This window comes from Battus philenor, unplaced genomic scaffold (genome assembly GCF_028537555.1).
Source record: "Battus philenor isolate CCGP_79_NKW_IND1 unplaced genomic scaffold, ilBatPhil1.0.hap1 SCAF_12, whole genome shotgun sequence".
Classification (NCBI taxonomy): domain Eukaryota; kingdom Metazoa; phylum Arthropoda; class Insecta; order Lepidoptera; family Papilionidae; genus Battus; species Battus philenor.
In genome coordinates, this window is record NW_027181674.1 from 7,264,264 (window position 1) to 7,284,543 (window position 20,280).

At 30.0% G+C, this 20,280-nt stretch overlaps 3 protein-coding genes across 3 annotated transcripts; 1 reads left to right on the forward strand and 2 right to left on the reverse strand.

Annotated features, from left to right (window-relative positions):
- Positions 1–6,598: 6,598 nt before the first annotated feature.
- On the forward strand, positions 6,599–10,688 carry LOC137932934 (kelch domain-containing protein 3). Its single transcript, XM_068776623.1, has 6 exons — positions 6,599–6,741; positions 6,838–7,092; positions 7,177–7,642; positions 8,033–8,228; positions 9,205–9,384; positions 10,369–10,688. The coding sequence occupies exons 2-6, from the start codon at positions 6,850–6,852 to the stop codon at positions 10,430–10,432; spliced, it is 1,149 nt and encodes a 382-aa protein (XP_068632724.1). The 5' UTR covers positions 6,599–6,741; positions 6,838–6,849; the 3' UTR covers positions 10,433–10,688.
- A 1,747-nt stretch (positions 10,689–12,435) lies between these two features.
- LOC137932771 (DDB1- and CUL4-associated factor 13) lies at positions 12,436–16,056 on the reverse strand. The gene is made up of 5 exons (XM_068776442.1): positions 15,871–16,056; positions 15,261–15,805; positions 14,761–14,927; positions 13,714–14,014; positions 12,436–12,796 (listed from the first exon to the last, which is right to left on the reverse strand). The coding sequence occupies exons 1-5, from the start codon at positions 15,947–15,949 to the stop codon at positions 12,545–12,547; spliced, it is 1,344 nt and encodes a 447-aa protein (XP_068632543.1). The 5' UTR covers positions 15,950–16,056; the 3' UTR covers positions 12,436–12,544.
- Positions 16,057–16,612: 556 nt separating this feature from the next.
- On the reverse strand, positions 16,613–17,403 carry LOC137932851 (uncharacterized). The gene is made up of 2 exons (XM_068776529.1): positions 17,155–17,403; positions 16,613–16,711 (listed from the first exon to the last, which is right to left on the reverse strand). The coding sequence occupies exons 1-2, from the start codon at positions 17,401–17,403 to the stop codon at positions 16,613–16,615; spliced, it is 348 nt and encodes a 115-aa protein (XP_068632630.1).
- Positions 17,404–20,280: the final 2,877 nt, after the last annotated feature.

A 20,280-nucleotide genomic window follows, 5' to 3' on the forward strand; every position in this document is an offset into this window, starting at 1 on the left:
CAAAATAGGATGCGGCAGAAATTTTACTCAGATATCTTTATGACTGTTGTTAAAACAAGATATTTAAGCAAAGCTGTATTTGCCGTACGCGAGACACAAATTTCAAATAGTAGAATAGAATACAGAATATATTTTACGAAAGTTGGATAGTCAAAAATAAATGTAATGATACTAATTTCATTGTTAGGTAATTTAATTATAATGCCTACGTCTTATTTTCATTTCCTGCAAGATTTTTAGGTCACACAACACAACACAACTTTGACAAAGCAGTAAAAGCTGAAAATATAGCCAAATCTAAGAACTAACACTGGAAACACTCTCGCGTAGTATGTTTTTGTTGGCCAGAATAAAATACATTACGCCAATTTGGAATGGAGTTGATCAGAATTTGCTATTTACGTCATAAAGGTCACGGCATGACCTTAAAGCAAGCGAATGATAATCAAAAACAATACCAATCGTGTAAATTACGTAGTTGCATTTATTATAAAACCAGGGTTTGTTGTGAGCCCTTCTCAGATCAGGGCGTGTTTTCATTATCATTTCAGCCGCCTCTTAGCTTTAATTACCCTTTAAGGCCATTATCATCCTTTCAGCGGTAAAACGTCCGCTTCTGGACATCGTCCTCCACCTAATAATTACAGGGGAGCTAAACCTGATAAAAAAGAAACTAGTTTTTTTTCAAATTAGACTCTTCTGGCATTCTTCATAGTCACTGTAATGGATGCCATGTGAATAATAACGTGAGTAAATAAATTCTGAATCATTCCGTGAGGGTTTTCATTTGATCCGCATATCGTAGTGTCTTGTATAAGGGAACTCAATCTGATTCTAATTCCTATCAAACTAGACTCTTCTAGCATTCTTCACAACATCATCATCTCATAACAATATGAGTATATGTGCTTACCATATAAAAAACTGCTATATCATGTTTGCGAACACTATTTTAAAAAAGGTATAATACATCTAGAACAGTATGTATGAACGAAAACAAAAAAACTAAAAAAGATTTCGAATTCGCGCATCGGGCGGCAAATGCGAAATCGTAATAAAAGTCTACGTATCGCATGTAAAGTAGGTGGTCATAATACTGAAAACTTCCAAACACCATCAACAACTGTGGCGATGTGAGGGGAGTATTACGAAGTCTTTATGTAGTGTTGGACCCTTTTTTATTTTTCAAACAAAATATCGAAGTTAAATGCCACTCTTTAGTTACTACGAACCTTTCTCAACAGAATAGTATCATAATACTAATAGATTTTTAAAATAGATTCTAAATTTAATCCGTGCAACTTTCAATGAAATACGAAGGCATATGATATTAACTTTATATTTTGTCAACATGCAAATGTTCAAATTATTTCATTATTTTTGTTTTATTTCGATTCAAAGACATAATTATGGTTAAGGAATATCTAAGGAGTCCATTTAATGTCAATAAACCCGATATCTACCGAATATTTCAAATGAATTAAACCGTCAACATTTTTTTAACTTTTCAGCAAAATGGAAAGTATACTAATCTCTTAATATACATATGAGTTTTTCACCTATTTTCTTGGAGACTTGGAGCTAGATAGTAATATAAATAATATAATAATAATTTTGCCGAGTAGTAGTCAGTTTAGAATAGATTTTACGAAATTCTGCATGCAAGAGATTGAAGAGCATTCACTGAGTTCGTGATGTGGTTGGGGGTCATAAACAATGTACTTGTTATATAGTAAGCCTTTAACACTATATAAAAAACTATCGACAATCCTGTCGATAGTTTTCTTTTTACAGTACATCACTAAGCCGTCGAAAAAGCACAACTATCAAAGAGAAATCTTTTCCGTGTATCAATAACGAAGTCAAGCCGGCGTCGACACAACTATTTTATATCCTTTATTTTATTACCAGATAGTGAAAAAAAAAATAATACTTGTCTCTAAACATAAATTTTCGCTAAAAGAGTAATAACATTTTAATTTTGTTCGATAATAATTGCATTGAACATGCACGCTATTTAAATGAATAATTTATGAAAGGTAATTAGTCTATATCAAATAAGAATCTATGAACTTATAACGAATCAACGTCACATACAAGAAGAGAACCTGCTAAATTATAACATAAGGAATCAATCTCCGTTACATTTTATTTCTTTAAGCAATCATCTTTTAAATATGTGTCTAAGTTAAGGAATAATGAAACAGTTAATTATTCTTTTGAATAAGCTTTGCTAATTACCTTCGACAATACATTGATATAACGCACAGGCAGTATATAGATCAAAAACCGTCTAGCTTGGTCGGAATCCAGATCGGCTCGTGTGTCGCAGAAGCGTTGTTGTAGTTTTTATTCCACCACAGCTCTCAGCGCTAATGCTTTTCGAAGTGCTGGTAATGTTAACCAGGTTCGGCCCTCTAAGTGCCCTTGCGTAAGAATGCTAAAAGGTTATTATTCATAAGTGACAGCTAGCCCTTAATTCTACTTACTTTATGAAGCATCCTCCTAAGCAATCTAAGAGCTTGGTGTCCTCCTAATACATTGATATAGTAACATGTAGCGGTCCGAACTGAGGCTCCCCAGGGAGATTTTGAGATTCATTTTAGACTAGAGGCCTTCAGCGCCCTACTGCCTTCAGCGCCTTACTGCGCACCGAATTTGCAAATGTCACTTTTGCGGCAATATAAGTCAGGTCAAAGAAGAAAAAATTCGCAATGTTGATTCTATCGCGAAGAACCTGACAAGAAACTCAAATTTGTCTAATCTATTTGAAATTAATCATGTTAACGCAACAGTAGTAACAAAAAATAAGTATCTCATATTTTGAAAATTGCATTTAAAAATATATAAACAGTCTATAAACTAGCAACAAAAGAGCATCTTCCCAATGTTGAGAGGGCGTGAAATTATTTTCCTCGGCGTATGCAGATTAGGGGAGGGTTCTGGCGCGATTCTGGATTAGTTCCGGTTTATTTTTTATAGGATTCCGATGATAAATGTTAGTATTGGATATGCTAACGGCTGGTGCGTGTAATGTATCCAAATAAGCTTTTCTAAATGACTTTAATACACTATTTCATACTGAGTAAGAATTTACACAATGCTATCAATGACGTACTTGTCAATTCTTTAATAACTTCCTTTATTTATTATGTATTTAGGGATAAGCTTTTGCAATTTGTTATTTAACGATAATGTTATATAGCACGATCTTTAAATTCATTAATTCATATTAATATTCATATTATATCATTAAAAGTGACCGATCGTGTACGTCATAGAACAAATGCCTGAAGAGCCCAATTTGATAAAATACACTGCAAATATGTTCTTGAAAAACGTTTTTGCATTGCTTTTAAATTTTCACAACATACCTCAGACCTTGCATTTCTGAGTTTTAAATCTAAAATAAAAAATATATTATTGTAATTATTATTAATAGTTATTGTATCCAAGAGTTATTAGTTAATTGAAATATGGGGAACTTAATTTGTTGAATCATTTACATAAATATAATTTACCGATGATTATAATACCGGCTCTTCTCGGTAAATAAGCATTCCGATGGTAGCTTACTAGTCATAATATTAAAATAATCGATTATTATAAAAAAGTGCATGTTAATGCAGACTAGAATAAAAACCTTTTTAATTTAGAATTTTTCGAAAAACGAGAATTATTAATGTTATTACTTATAAAGATAAAACAAACTATCAACGTTTCATTTTATTTTATTTAGTATTTATGCTAATGGTATTTAACCAATTGTGTAAAGAATGCATAATAACAATGTTAAATCTAATAAATCTCAATAGCTGCACAAACAACTCATTATTCACTTTATAATATAAAAAATAAAGCAGTACAATTATTAAAAGAAAGAAAGCGGTTAAGTAATATAAAGAAATTTACACGTATATAAAGGCAGACAAAATTTTTAAATCCGATAACTTTACTTAACGGTTAATTGGTAGAAAACACCATCGGAATTAAGTACGTCGTTATATACAATTAGGTTAAGATAAATAAATAAATAAGATAAATAAATAAATAAATAAAATAAGTGGAACAAGTTTTTATATATTCATTTAAGGAAACAGCAATAGGTCTATATAGATGATCGTTAGAGCTAAAACATTATTCTTAATGCTTTCGAGATTTGATAATAAACATATCGTCACTTGGTGTCGCTGGGTTGAGGAGACAGACAAAAAAGGAGGAAAGTCGGGGCGCAGACGGGCGGACTGACGGTTGCCTATCCCGAAATATGATTTATAGATTGAACGTCAGCGGCAATGCGCTTTCTATACGTCACGGGACGTGTCATCGCCGTACTGGCCTGGGGGACGAAGAAAAATCCATTTTGTTTTAGACTGCTAACCTACGCGTGTAAATAAACAGCTTGGCTACTTCGGATATACCACGTGTCTATAGTAACGGTGGTATAGGTAATCTGCTTTTTATTTTAAAAGCTTTTCTACGTCTTTTACAAAGTAAAAATAAATCGTTTGTGGTTCTGTTTTAATATAATATCCTTTTTCACCTATTGTAATAGTATATAACATATGCCAATTTAAAGTTTAACGTTAGTTCCTCGTTATAAGGGTCTGTAGTACACTCAATTGTATCTGTGAGTATTTTTATTAAAAGAAAAATTGGATCAGAATTGACAATGTTATTGATACAAAAAAAAATTTAAAGTAGGATTGCGTATTCAGCGACCGAAACATACAATCTTCTAGTAAAGCAACCGTCCCCGCAAAAACTCATCACCAACCCCATGAATAAACTCGACGCACAAGTGTAAAGCTGTATCTCCAAGTGACGAAAGCAATTTTAAATCAGTTTTCCGCTAAAAAAAAACTCCAATATTATAAGACTAAGTAGGATATTGCTTATACGTTTTAGATTTCCTAATTACTGCGTAAACTTCTTTTTCGTGCGGTCCCTTTTCACCTCGTACCAAAGCATACTTTTTAATTGTGTAATAATAACTATATTAGTAACTCGTGGTGTCTTTTTACAATTTTTATTGCATTTTCTTTTGTGCAATCTCTATACATCGCACAAAAAGAAATTTGGGAATACTTTAGACGAAACATTCGATATTTGTTTTGCCCATAAAAATTTCAAAGGAAAAGAAAAACAGTCAATTTCATTGCAGCATTCTAATTTAGAAAACATCAGGACATAATAATGTTATTTATTATATTATTTGTGAATGTTCAACTATTTTTAATATATTTTAGTTTTTTCTGATCATTTTAATGAAAAACCCATGTTAGAGTTGTAACAAAACTGTAGATTCGTAAACGTTTGTTACATCAAATCGAACAATAATCGCTCATATTGTCAGTTACAATACAATTTGTTTGGAAGTCGACGCGTGAGTGAAATAATAACAAATGATTCGCGCCCTAACACCGCCTGGCGTTGAAAGATCACGCCTATTGCTCTCTTGTTGATGAAAAAAAGAACAAAATTATTGTACAAGATAGAATTGAATCGATTTCGTGCTCGATAGAGAAACGAAATAAAAAATATATCCCGAAGTCTAGGTAATTTATCACGGTATCTATAATAACTTGTTTTCGCACGCATGTTAGTAAATACATAATATATAATTGTAAAACTTTGTGAAGGTGTAAAAAATAGCTAAGAATACTCTTGCGATTTTTTAACAAGTTATTGAAAGAAAACTTTTTCAATACTTTTAAAACGATTACAAATAGTTATTGTATGTCAAAAAACTATAATAATAATTACGGCGCTGATCAAAAATTTTGAGCAATTCATATCCTGGATATATTTCGCTCGACATTGATTAATAAGAGATGTAAAAGCTTTTACGCCTCGATCACTCTGTATAAAGTGATCACTCGATACTTTATTTCTTTCTATTTCAATGCGTCAGGCCAATTACTAGCATTACGAAGTCTCCAGAGACAGAGAAAAAACAACTATTAACTTTTAAATGTAAATGTTTGAATTTCGCTAATGCTTTTTCTATTATTTTATCATTACGTTATATATTGCCTTTGAAACTATTTTGGATAGGGCATACCATACACCAATTAACAGCAAATGAGCTATACAATCAAATATTTAAAACTTTTACTCCCATAACAAATCACTCAGTAGATATATAGATAAATATTCTTAGGCTGAGTTAAATCATAAAAATGTCTCGTACTTTTTTCCTAAGTATTCCATCTTGATTAGTATTTTTTTATTTTATAATTCCTCATTAATAATTTTCATCATTAATGGTTTCAAAATATATATTCGCTTACATACATGTGTAGTATACATATTTTTCACCAGCATAATCTTAATTAATCATTTAATTCGAATCCACTGATATCTCAAATTCTTTTCAAGTAGTAGGAATTCGGTTCAAAAACACAATTTAATAATACAAAACCACTTTTTTGTTCACAATACACTGTTATTGCTATTAGCTGTTGTAATATTTTGTAATAAAATTTATAAATATTTGTTTCACACAATAAAAATCGTATAGTGTTGTCAATTGAAAAATTACAAGTTTTCAATTGACAACACACTTATAATGTCTTTAGCCTGCCACTGTCAATAAATATTCGTATTGTTATTCTTTAGTGCAGACATATTTTAACGAGTAAAACACTTTTTTGCAAATAATAAACATTTTAACAATATTTATTAAATTAACTATATTTTACCCAAATCTGTGCTGTTACTTATCTGCTATACGATAATGTTAGTATCGTAACAAAGTACATAATAATCGCAAAGCAAAACATTGCGTTTATTTTAATAAAAAAATAATAAGCAATTTATTTATTTGATTTGCAGAAACTCTGTAGCATGAGATGGACAGTACACATCGAAGGAGGCCCAAGAAGGGTCAATCACGCAGCAGTATGCATTGGCGACAAGATTTTTTCATTCGGTGGTTACTGCTCCACTGAAGAATATAAAGATTGGGAGCCAATTCCAATCCATGCTTTGGACACTAACACTTTCAGATGGTGTCTAGTACCTTACAAAAAAACTCTGGTTATGCCTTTTCAAAGATATGGGCACACTACAGTTGCTTATGGTGATAAAGTTAGTGGTCTATGTTTAAATATGCACAAATTATATTGTTAGTTTACAAGTAAGTTATTTCAATATTTAATATGTAATTTGCAGGTATACATGTGGGGAGGCAGGAATAATACTGTGGCCTGTGATACATTATTTTGTTTTGATACCAAAAGGCTGGAATGGAGCAGGCCAGAAGTAACTGGTATGGTGCCATATGCCAAAGATGGCCATTCAGCATGTGTTATCAAGAATAAAATGTATATATTTGGAGGATTTGAATATCTTACTGATCAGTATTCACAAGAAGTTCATTGCCTGGACTTAGATATCCTGCAATGGAGTTTTATTAATGCACAAGGTACACCACCTTCTCATAGAGATTTCCATACTGCAGTGCCTGTAGGTGATAGAATGTACATATTCGGAGGTAGAGGAGACTTGAATAGCCCTTATAATTCACAAGAGGAAGTATATTGTCCACACATGTATTATTTAGATACAACAAAAGAAGAGTGGGTAGTAACAAATCCACGTGGAACTTGGCCTGAAGGGAGACGCAGCCATTCAGCCTGTAAGTAGAAGTATTTTAAAAACATATTTTAAGAATTTTTTTTAAATATATTTCCAAGTTTGCATTTTATCCTTTTTATGATATGTCAACCAAATTGTGACAATCTTATCTGTAAACTATACAACAATCACTGTGGAGACAAGATGCCCATCTGAAAATTATTCTGACCACTACTGATATTGGTTTTGATAAAATAATTTGTGTGGTACCAATGTCCTTAAGATTACATTTCTGTTGCATTGATAATGACTCCCTTTTTTGCCACTTTTCATCAACACATAATTAACATTCTCTTTAATACCACAGAAACTATTGTTCACAAAATCATTATATTTAAACTACTACTACTACTACTAAAAGTACTTTTTTAAATGTACAAATATTTTTCAGGGCTTCACAATGGTTTTATGTATGTCTTTGGTGGATTTAATGGCAATACAAGAACTCATTTTAATGATTTATATAGATACTCAATAAATGGAAATTATTGGGAGTATGTTAATGTTGGAGGTGAAAAACCTTGTAGAAGAAGACGTCAAGCTTGTCTGTTGTACAACAACAAAGTGTATCTATTTGGTGGAACAAGGTCAGAATTTATGAATTAAACATTTATTATTGATTTTATTTCACCAGTGTCATTTCAGGTTGACTTTCCACTTCCGGTATGTTTTCTAATGAGAAGATCAGGAAAAAAGTATATTTACATTGTTAGCTGGAATTCCAGACATCTTGGTTGAGCAATATCCAGGACCTTCCTGACCATGGGCAAATCATCCTCTCTTTACATTTCATACCCATACTAACTCAGACAATTCTGCATTGTGTTGTAATGATCTTTAGTATAAAATCAAACCTACCCCACATAACCGATTATTGTTATAATCACGCATAATTTTACAATTCATTTTGTAATAGGTTAGTGAACAACTGGGACTTTAATTATAGTGGTGACACTGATGTGATCTGAACATGCTACCTGATCTAATGGATTATATTACTACTTACATTACTATTTACATTTACTATGGTGTATAAATATAACAGTCAATTTATAATATCACCCAAATTAACAATTTAATGACATATAAACAAGTTAAATATATGTCTGAATGAAAGAAAATAAGCAAATATAAAGACACAAACAATAGCAAAGACATATACATGTCAGTTATAGTTAGTCCAAAAACATAATTCAATTGATTTTAATTAAAGAATGACAATAGCATGAATTAAAATTGTTATAAGTAGCCAGTTATTTCACAAGTTTGACTGTAATAGCATAATATGCTATTTTAACAACCAATTGCTTTGGGTGTTCTTATAAGATTAAAATTTAGTGCCTTAAAAGAACACAGTAAATATTTATGTACTACTGTTATAAACGACAATAAATGAAATGAACAATGAAAGAAACAATGAAATACAATATTATGCATGAGACTTACATTAGATTTTTGCCAAGACGGCTATGTATATTTATTTCTGATAGCTTAGGGAATATAAAGCAATTTGTTTATTATTACCTTAGTTCTTATTAATAATGCCAAAAAAATTATGTGCAGTCCATGCCCACATGTGAATGGACGACCAACAGAGAATCCAGATGCTGCAGATGATCCTGAGAGGCTAATAGACAATAGTGATCTGCACCTCCTGGATTATTCACCAACATTGAAAACACTCTGCATCCTGAAAGTTCTTGAACACAGCTTAGACCAGTCATTTTTACCTAGAGATATTATGTAAGTCTTTAATTTTTTTTAATATATCTGTCTCCTTTATGCAGACATTGGGTATTCCAATTCATATTTATCTATGATGATTTTTGTGCTAAATTATAAAGACGGCTGTTATGAATTACCATTCAGTGTATTTCTACCTGTGCAGAAACTGATGTAGTTATCTACCCCACTTGCCAATTTGCACAGCATATGATTTGACGCAAAATTGCTCACATAATGAGTCAACGCTTCCTTCTTTAGTAAACATATCTAAATATCCAATCTATTGTCTTAAGGAATAGAACAAAGTTGACATCTAATTTTTACAGTTAAAAGCAAATTTATATTTAGTCATCAAAACTATCCTTTTTATATTCTGATATGATAATCACACATCATTTTAGCCCTTGAATGTCCACTGCTTAACTTTATAGATTTCTAATAACACCATTTGAAAGCTGCCTACATTTCGCCTTTTCCCATGACTTATTATAAAATGAGTAATTATTAATATCAGACATTAACATAAATAAAAAAAAGGTTGGTAACATCAGATCCATCTTTGTATTCAATAATTACTTTATTGTTACATACAAACATGAGTTTTAACTGTGTGATAAAGACTCATTTTCGACAGCACTTTTAAAAGATAAAAAGAAAGATTTACTGCTTATTAAATAAACTTTTATAACAATTTTTTAACAAGTTTCTTTAATAAGTGTTTTTTTTATTTAAATACCATTTTTATTTAAAAAGTGTTATTAACCATAGCCAAAAATTCTCTTTTTTATACTTTTAAGGTTGAGGAATGTAGCTCGTGGTCAACAAATTCAAATCTTTACATGGCTACAAATAGTAATAAATCATTTCTACATATAGAAAGTGAAGAAAAACATTGTGAGAATTATGTTTATCAAACTTGTACGGTGTTTTATATTCCATGCTAGAGCATGAGTTTTATGTCAATGATATTAAAAAAAATATTACATTTGATTTTTTTTTCAGCATTGATATCAGGACAATGACACTTCCAAATCGCATCAGCAGACCTTTTAACCAAGCCGGTTAATTTAATCTAAATATCAAAAACAGTTAAATTTCACTCAATAACCATTGAGGCATACCTTAAAACTGCATATGTATTGGATATAAATAACTCAATAGACTTTATAGTTGTGTGATTATATCTCAAATTGTAACTCCTTAATTTTAGTCTTGGCTTAAAAATGTATAATTTAAATAACAGTAAAGTGTAAATGTTACAGTATATTTTTCCTGTCAAAAAAGAAGTGTTTATTATGATATTAGTGCAATATGATTTAATATTTGTATCTTTATGAAATTATCGAGTTATTTACAAAACATCTACTGTTCATATTATAGATATTATTTATGATCAACTTTGGTTTGAATTTCAGAAACTAAAACCTTGTTTATCAAATCTTAATATGTTGCTGAACTAAGAAAACATGTAAAACTCTTAAATAATTTTGATAGTTTAAACAGATAAATGCATATGACTAAAAATAGTTTATATATAACTCTTCATCTGATTTAAAATTAATTTTTAATTTATTGATTGATTGATGTAATAAGATTAGTTATTGTAGATGAAAAGGAATACCTTAAATTGTCAATTTGATTGCTTAATGTATTTTGTAGATGGAGATACTGTCAAAATTTTGACAAATATAATAAAGAATTTGTGTCTAGTTGTGGCAGTCTTCTCTTAATGTTAATCAAAAGAGGCAAAAAATTTAAAGACCTACCTGAATATTTGTGTCTAAGTGTTCTAAGAACAATGTATTACACTTTCCAAGCAAGCTTTCTGAATCTTTTAGCCAAATTGGCTAAAGATTGTGATCTGGATTAAATATTGTCATTGTAATAAACATGATATATGTACTATAACATTTATAGTAAATTGTAAAAAAACTAACCTTCTTTGTTGACTCTTACCGATTTTAATTTTGCATACATACATACAAGTATACAATTTTGCAAAGTATACAAAGATTCCGTCACTTGGATTATTTAATCAAGCTAATGACTTCAAAATTATTTAGTTTTGTTTATTCCTTAATTGTTCTTTCAAAAATTTGAAAATGTTTTAGTCATGCTTATGTTTACATAATGATTTTATTGTTTGTTAATTCATTTTTTTTAGTATTTATGGTTTAATACTTATCATCATAGTCATCATTTCAACCATAGGACTTCCAATGTCTAACTTAGACCTCCGAAAATCTACGAGATTTCCAAGGGACCGGTTGGAAGCGACTTGTACCCAGCATCTCACAACGACGCAACAAAGTCTTATAAATATTAGACTTAAATATAAATAATATTTTATTATAATATTAAACTTTTTTCGATACATGTAAATGTTTCAGTCCATTTTTAGTTCTATTTTGAAGTACACTTTATAAAAAACTATACAAGTTTTTTGTTACACTGCTTCATACGGAGATCATAAGTATTGACGATTTTATTTGTTAATATTTTCAGTTTTTTTTTAATTCAAATAATAGTCTGCTTTTCCTAAATAATATAAAATCTACTTATCCATGTTCTTTATTATGGCACTTGACCTTAACACTTTTTGCAAAAAACATTGAAGTTTTATCAAGAATAACATTTTTTTGATTAACACATTTTGACAAAAAGAAAAAAATGTAATGTAATAGTACATTACCACCAAACACTAACATGTTTTCGGCTCCCTATATGGTGTAGGTACTTGTCAAAGCATCCAGAGTGCTAAAACAACTGCATCAGTTGGAAGATCAGACTACTATACCTCCCAGATCATTCAGCCTAAGACTGAAGAAACAACCTCAACAGTGGTTCTCTAATCATCTTCATTCTAATAGCAACTATGGATACTTCCATAATTCCCAGTCCAAGCGACACTTCTCCATCATTGTATTGCATGTTACAATAGTGTTTTTATGTATAGTAGTTTCATGGTTTCACAATACCGCCAATGTAATTTCTCCTTATTAAAGAAGGAGCCATTGTCCAAATGGTATCTATATTTATTGTAATATGATGTCAAATATGAATATTACTAGATATCATGTAACATATCACACAGATTTTTGCAAAATTACAATGGTTTTACAGTTAAAGCTCTCTAATAAAACAAAATATAAATTTCATATGTATTTAAAAAAAACTGTTACTCATCCTCTTTAACAATATGTTTTTTACGTTCTGGCACATAAGGCACACTGCCAGGCTTGCTGTGAGTACGACGATTTGATTCTTTTTTCTTTGATTTTTCTCGTATAGTTCTTAGCTCTTTCTGTGCATTAAGAATATGTTTCGGTACATGCCTGTGACGTGCTATCCGCCTGACTTGTGGATGGTTGGCAAACTTTTCTTTCAGTGCATCGGCGTAGTTAAGGGCTGTGCGCTCACGAGGTTTAAGCTGTAAAAGCAAAAAGACTATAATGTATTTTACTTTTTTAGGGTAATAGACAAACTATTTTATTCCATAATAACATACATCCAAAACAATAAGAATTAAAAGGAAACTGAAGTCAGGAAAACTACACTAAAAATGTCAAAATTAAGACAGGTTTTTAGAAATAAAAACAATTCTACAAGTATAATTTCTGTGTCACAGTCAATTATGAAATAGGCCATTGTTATTATTCAATGACCAGAATCATCCAGTGGGCAAAACACACTTTTTCAATCATAACCCTGCAGACTGTTGCTGACTAGGCAGGGCAGAAGCAGTGTGTATGTACATTGAATACATACAGTCCTTAATTTTGATTCCAGTGTTAGTAGTTCCTTGTGCGTGAAAAAGATAAGGCTTAAAGAAAAAAAAATAAACTTATCATTTCAAACTAGTACAATTATAGCTTATTAAGAAGAAAAGAGGATTTTTATATTAAAATTATTATTTTAATTATATTATAACAAATTAATTTTCAGTTATAATAAAAAATTATAACTTTAAAAATTAGATTATATATATTTAATAGAAGTTCTTACTTTGAAATTTTAAAATTTAGTAATACAATGTAGAGCATATAAACTGCATAATGAAGTAGTCGTCATCATGATATTAGCCAATAGACACTGCAAGGCATAGGCATTCCCATAAAGATTGTCATAATGACCAATCTTGAGCTACCTGCATTCAGTAATACCCTGCAACCTTCTATAGGTCCTACTCCTGCTCATGCCACCCAAGTTATAAAATAGTAAGTAATTTTTTTTTCAATCTAAGTATTGTTAGCTTTAGTTATTCATAGCTAATTGTTTTTTATTATCTATATAAAACATTACAATAATTGTGTAATTAAGTTTGGTAAAAAAATAAAATTCACTTACAACACCAAGTTTCTCTGACGCTCTTGCTTTCCACATTCTGATATTCATTTCATCTGACCCAGTTAGTATGTATTTGTTATCCAAAGACCACTTCACACATGTAAGCCTCTGCATTCTCTTTGTGTGGTAAACATCTCTGGAATGACCTTTTAAAGTTTCAAATATTCTCACAGTTTTATCATAACTACCAGCAACAAATTCTCTTCCTGTTGGTGAATAGTCCACATCTATGACAGCTGATGTATGGTCCATGTGAACATTGACTGGTTGGTTTAGTTTCCTAACATCAAATGTATACAAGCTGGAAATTAACAACAAAATCCAACTTAATTGAAGGCATAATTAAATAAATAAAAACATTGTAGGATAATTTGGTAAAACACTCTATCAAGTATTATAATAATAATGGTATGACTTGTTTTTTTTAAATACACATAAGATGTTTTTATAAGTATTTTCCATATGTGTGTACTTAAATAATTAATAAAAATTCTACAGATATGTGAAAATTTATCACTTGAATTATCATTCTTGATTCATACCAGACTTTACAAGAAAAGATACACAAATAAAAATTGTACATTTTTTTTACTGAATTTCCTTTGAATTGAATCTACTAAAAGTACTAAAGTACTTACCTAGTAAATGCCTTATTAAACATTTTAATTTTATTTCATGTAAAATAAAATTAATAAAAAGTTAACTATAATTGATTTACTATTTAAATAAATAAATGCACATGGCCCATTTAATAGTTGTGAAATATTTGAATTGTTATATACAACAGATAACTTTAAAAATAAAATAAAACTTATGTTAATAACATGTATGGAGTTTCTGCTATCAGTTCTAGGCTGGCTATTTGACTAGCACAAGCTCCAACCTAAATTTATTTAAAAATTATAATAAAAGAGAAAATATAATTAAACTCACAAATATGGTAGCATACAAAGGCCCCACTATGTAACCCAAAATAATTTCTAATTGATGTTAATTGCTATCTTATAGTTAATCTGTAACTCAAAAATAAATATATTTAATATTTACTTGTAATCCTCATTGGCAACTGTAAATATAAATGCTTCCATAGGATTCCATGACAAAGCATTGGAACGCAGCTCCATAACAACTTTTCTGATAGGACCAGACTCTCTGCAGTCATACAATATTATACTTCGATCACTAGCACATGATGCTAATAAATTGTATTCAACCTGTAATTTTTATTAAAAAATATTACTTTGGATGTTCTAAATAGAAAATAATACCATACTTCAACCGAACACTATGACAGTAAATTGGCAGTTTCTACAAAGGAATTGAGGAGCTATAGAAACTTTCTACTTTTGCTGCTTATGTATAACATTAAAATATAGACTATTATCATTTTTGAAAAAACTTGCAGGATATTAAGCATATGCAATTTATAAGGTTGTTTAGATATTGTTTTGATCTTGAAGTTTCTGATACACACTATGAGTATAGTTTTATAAACAACTACATTATTTAAGCAAATTTAAAAAATGTTTACACAAATATTAAAATACCTGATTAAAAGCTACATGATGAAGACTGTCCACCCCCCATTTAAAGACTTTGATAGGTTCATTTCTTGTGTTTTCCCATAGTTGACAATGTTCTCCGCATGTAGCAAATATTGGCTTGTTCCTATGAAATGATATTCCAGACACAACTGACATACTTAACAATGTATTAACAGGCTCTTCCTCATCAATGGATTGAACTTGAGATTTCCATGTTTTTATTGTTTTGTCATCACCTACACTTGTGAAAGTTTCCCCGTTTGGTGCAAAACACATTGCCCGCACCCATCCTTCATGGGCAACAAAGTTTCTTGAACATTTTCTAACAGATAAATCCCATAATCTAATTTCTCCATCAAATGCTCCACTAGCTAATACCGCGAGTTTATTTGGATGTTTTGCCATACTTGAAATTCCATCTCTATGTCCATCGAGGTTACCAATAAACGGTTTAGCAAATACTCGTTCTAGTTTTACAGCATTTAAAGCTCTTACATACTCACGAGGAGCTTCCAAAGGATGTAGACTGGGATCATAATTTCTGGGTACTATAAAACAATTTAGTTTTAATTTACTTCAATTAAATATTTATAACATAAAAATAAGATCTTACTTTTGTGAATATCTCGTTTTGTAGACCGTAAGTAATCTTCAGGATTTCGACTAATGACTTTTATTTTTACGTTAGCCATCGTGAACTAATTAACTGCTAATAAATATCACTAGAAATGTCTATGTTTAAAAGGAACTGAAATTAAAAATATAACCTTTCTCACAAGTATAGCATGAAATAAACACAAGACGAACGTGCTTGTCAGATATTTGTCAGATTTTTTGTAATCTGTTCTGATACTGACTTTTGAATTATGTAGATGCTTAAAAAAATTGTTTATTTTTATGTTCAGAAAATGTGAAAAATTATTTTATTTAGTTTATGCTCTATATTGATCTAACTTCGAAAAAAAGTCTTGTCCAATTCAACGTAAATGTAATCAAAAAATTTAAATTGTTATAGTTTATTTCTAACTTAAAATGTATATATATTAACCATATAAGAATTTATACACAAATTCATCCAAATGTGTAAGTGGCTGGTGGCAGATCGAGTAATTAATTATGAATATCGGTGAAAATTCATAATCACTATATAAACTACTACTAAAAAATATATTTAATGTAAGCATGAGTGTGATACATATATACAATGTATACAACAGTACATATCACTGTAGGTCAGAAATAGACAGTGATTTTTTCTTAATTAAAAAAAATATTAACCGAAAATATTTATTTAAAAATTGAGAAGACTCGTCGCTGCTACATGGTCGACTTGTAATACTTCAGAAGAAACCTGGTCATTTTTTTGCTTTAGGTTGATCTGGAGTGCATTCGTAGTAAGAATGACCATCCCACCACCAAGTAGCTCCAGGAGTTGGAAGCTTATCTTTACAAGCCTATAATAAACAAAAAAATATTATGGTAATCACGGTAGGGTAGGTCTAAAGACTGGAAACCAAAATTTAACGGTTAATATTTCCTCAATAATATACGAGGGTATTAGCCATTTAAATCATATACGTAAAATTACTGTCCCTGTTTAATAGAGATGTACGTAACAAAATATAATGTTAAAGATATCTGCTATTTATTATCTTAAACTAAGGGCAGAGGTGGTTTTGTGTAAGTTAAAAAATAATAGAAATATTCTGTTTGCACCGTCATGTTTAAAGGACAGACATGACGCTTACCAATAGATGATCGTTTTGTTACTAAAATTACACATTGTTTAACTAAAAGTTTATAGCGCATTAAACTGAAAACAATGTAAAAGTATACATTTTTGAGTATTTAAGATACATCATCGTTATTCTTAGAAAAATTTTACTAATATACTCACATTCCCCTTAGACTTGGCAACTGGTGCTACTACTGGAGGTTTAACAGAGTCAAATGCATTTCTTTTAAAATAATATTGCTCTGAATATTTAAGATCTGTTCCTCGAGGAATGTCCGGTGGTGGAATAGTTCGCGAGGCCATTTTAGGAGGAAAACGTCCATGTATAACGTGGTCTCTACCAAGCAAAAAATTTCTAAATGATTGTAATAAAGTAGAAACGTCTCGATATGAAAATTTTGATTTCGACATTTCTCCGATTTTATAATTCAAGTTGACTTTTTATTTATAGTCCTGGTTTCTTTTTAAAATAAAGATATTGACATGTGATAGATTAGTAAAAAAGGATTTAATTAAACGTCCCATGTCAAACTTAATTCGATTTAGTTTTTTATTTAAACGACCGATAAAGTTTGTGACTTTCATGGCCAATTTTTCAGTGTTTGCAGGTTGCGTATATGATAGACCTTTAACAGTATCTAATCTAGAGGCCTTCCTGTGGAACATCGACTCAGAAGTTTATATTATTAAATTCACCTACTGGCTATATTCGAATGTTGATGCGCGCTGTTAGCCGTTTTGGCTTTTACAGCTTCATCGGACTCAGGGCTAATAAACTAAAAAAAAAAAAAAAAAATTAAATTTACCGAATTGGTAAACCGTCAACGTCTTGGATCGCTTTACGATAAAAATTGCATGATTTTTTTTACCACCAAACATAATGACACGCAGCTGACATCGTTTATTTTAGTATTAATATCTGTAAACTTTCTAATATAACAAAAAAAACGTTGGCGCAGTTTCTTATATTTGATTTCTGTTTAACCCGTTTAGAATTAGGATCAAATTACATAAACATCTAATATTAACTGTCCTTTATTTCAATCGTATTTATATATCGATTTTTAAGGGCCCTCTTCATAAATCTTTTTGCGAAAAAAAATTACACAATTTACGACGAAAACTATGTGAAAGTGCTCGATAGTTTTGAAGACGTGTGTGAGCTAAGTATGCATTTGTAAGTTAAGGTTTGAATGTTTTTTATTAGAAGGTCAAATGCCTTTAATTAAAAAGATTTGCTACTACGCAACATCCAATTATAATAATATTGGACAACAGTTTATTTTATCAATTCAATTTAATTTATGTGCCTTAGTCTATTCTCTGTACATCCTGTTATCGTATTAAGTTTACGAATCTGTCAATTTTATTTTGTCTATTCGTGTTTGGCTTTTTTAATGTTTTTATTGTCGGGGATGTAATTGTTACGTTTAAACCTCAATTTAAATTAAAAAAATAATTGACTTAATAGTCTGTGAATAGAAAATAAATAAAAATTAACGTAAGTATTTCTTGTTTAATTTCATTCGTATTATTATATACAAATGTAAGCTAGTTTTACTTAAAAATTATTGTTATTTATTGTACAAAATAAAAAAAACTGAAATTTGAAAATTTACTGTAAATTTACGATATTTTCAAGTTTACGTCCGCTTTTCACTTCCTTTAATTACTAACATGAACCATTATTTCGAAAATTTATTGGAAATTGTACGCAACGTTTACTTTTGTGTTTTAGTACATAGTTGCAAAACTAATATAATATTGGTTATGCTATTTAAAATAAACATTGAACCTGTACCAGCTGAAGTTATATTATTTATTTACATGGAGTATACTATTTGTATATTCTATTATAATATTTATATTGTATACCATATGTATATTATGCTAATTTGCAGAACTACAATAGTTCAAAACCGAAAAAGTATTTTAATTACTTTTTTATCAGTTATAATAAATAAAATATTGGCTGGGGAAACCTTTGCCATATATTCCTCATTAAGCTAGTCAAATGTTTCATTTTATATTGTAATTTCAATTCCTAACAATCCAAAAAATATTAAAAATTATTGAACTTGAATAAGAAATAGGATAACAAACTACTTGAGTAAAAATAAAAGACTGAGCTATTTTTGATATTATTTGTTTATACAGTATAGTTACAAGGCCGTAGGGGTTCATTGCAGAATAATGGATGTCACATATTTTTCAGATATTTTTGGTTTCTAGATATTTGTACCAGTAACTAAATAAGAGGAGTAGTTAATAAACTAATTTAAAATTTTTGATTTGTAGTTATAAAAATATTTTTATGTAATAATTTGTGAGCTATGTTCCAGTTAAAGCAATATGGTGTTATAGTACAGTATCTAGGATAATTTGAGACTATATTTGTGGGCAATTGTGTATGGTTATACAATAAATTTCCATGTAGTGTTACTAATTAATCCTGTAATAAATTTTAGGTCATAAAATAAAAACTTGTAAAAATTTTTTTAAGTAATAATAGAGCTTGGGAATATTTTGCTTTAACTATTGTATTGAAAATATTGTATAAGGGACCACATCACAAAAAAACACCTTTCTTAGCTTTAAATTGTAGTTCAACCTGATTTTAGACAATTTCATTGGACTTTTTTGGCATTCTTGTCATGATTCATAAGGGGTTACTTTAAATTATGCTATATAAACTAAAATACTGCAAGTATTTTAGTTTACGCTGTTGTTCCTCGATAATCCATTCGATTCATATAATGTGTGGTCACAAGATCTCTGCAGGAAAAAAAGTGGTTAAGCTATTGGAGTAAGTGATGAGTGGCAAGTGACTACACCAGCTTTTGCCGGAGCATCCGCCCAAGTGATCTAAGAGCTCTGCGGCCTCTCAATCCAGTGAAATTGTAGTATGTAGAGCCCCAAGCCGAAACCCAGGGCTTTGTTACTTTTGAAAAAGTTTAAAGCTAATTAAATCTATTAACCTTACCCATTCGACCCTGTGGATGTAATGTAATGCAAAAATATGCAAATGCCACTTGGGCAGCAGTCTAAATCAGATAGAAAAAGATGCTTAGTAGAGACCCGCTTTGTTTTGGAAGACCTTTTATATCTTAATGAATGAGAATTCTTTATTTACTTGTACAATAACTGTTCCTTCTGCAAATCTGAATCGGAACATTTGTGTGGCGAAATTTTATTGATAACTATTAAGTATGGGAGAGTTATTGTTGGACATTTTAAATGGTGTCCTGGCTGGTGAAAATACTTCAATTTTCCTTAAGAGTTTTAGTA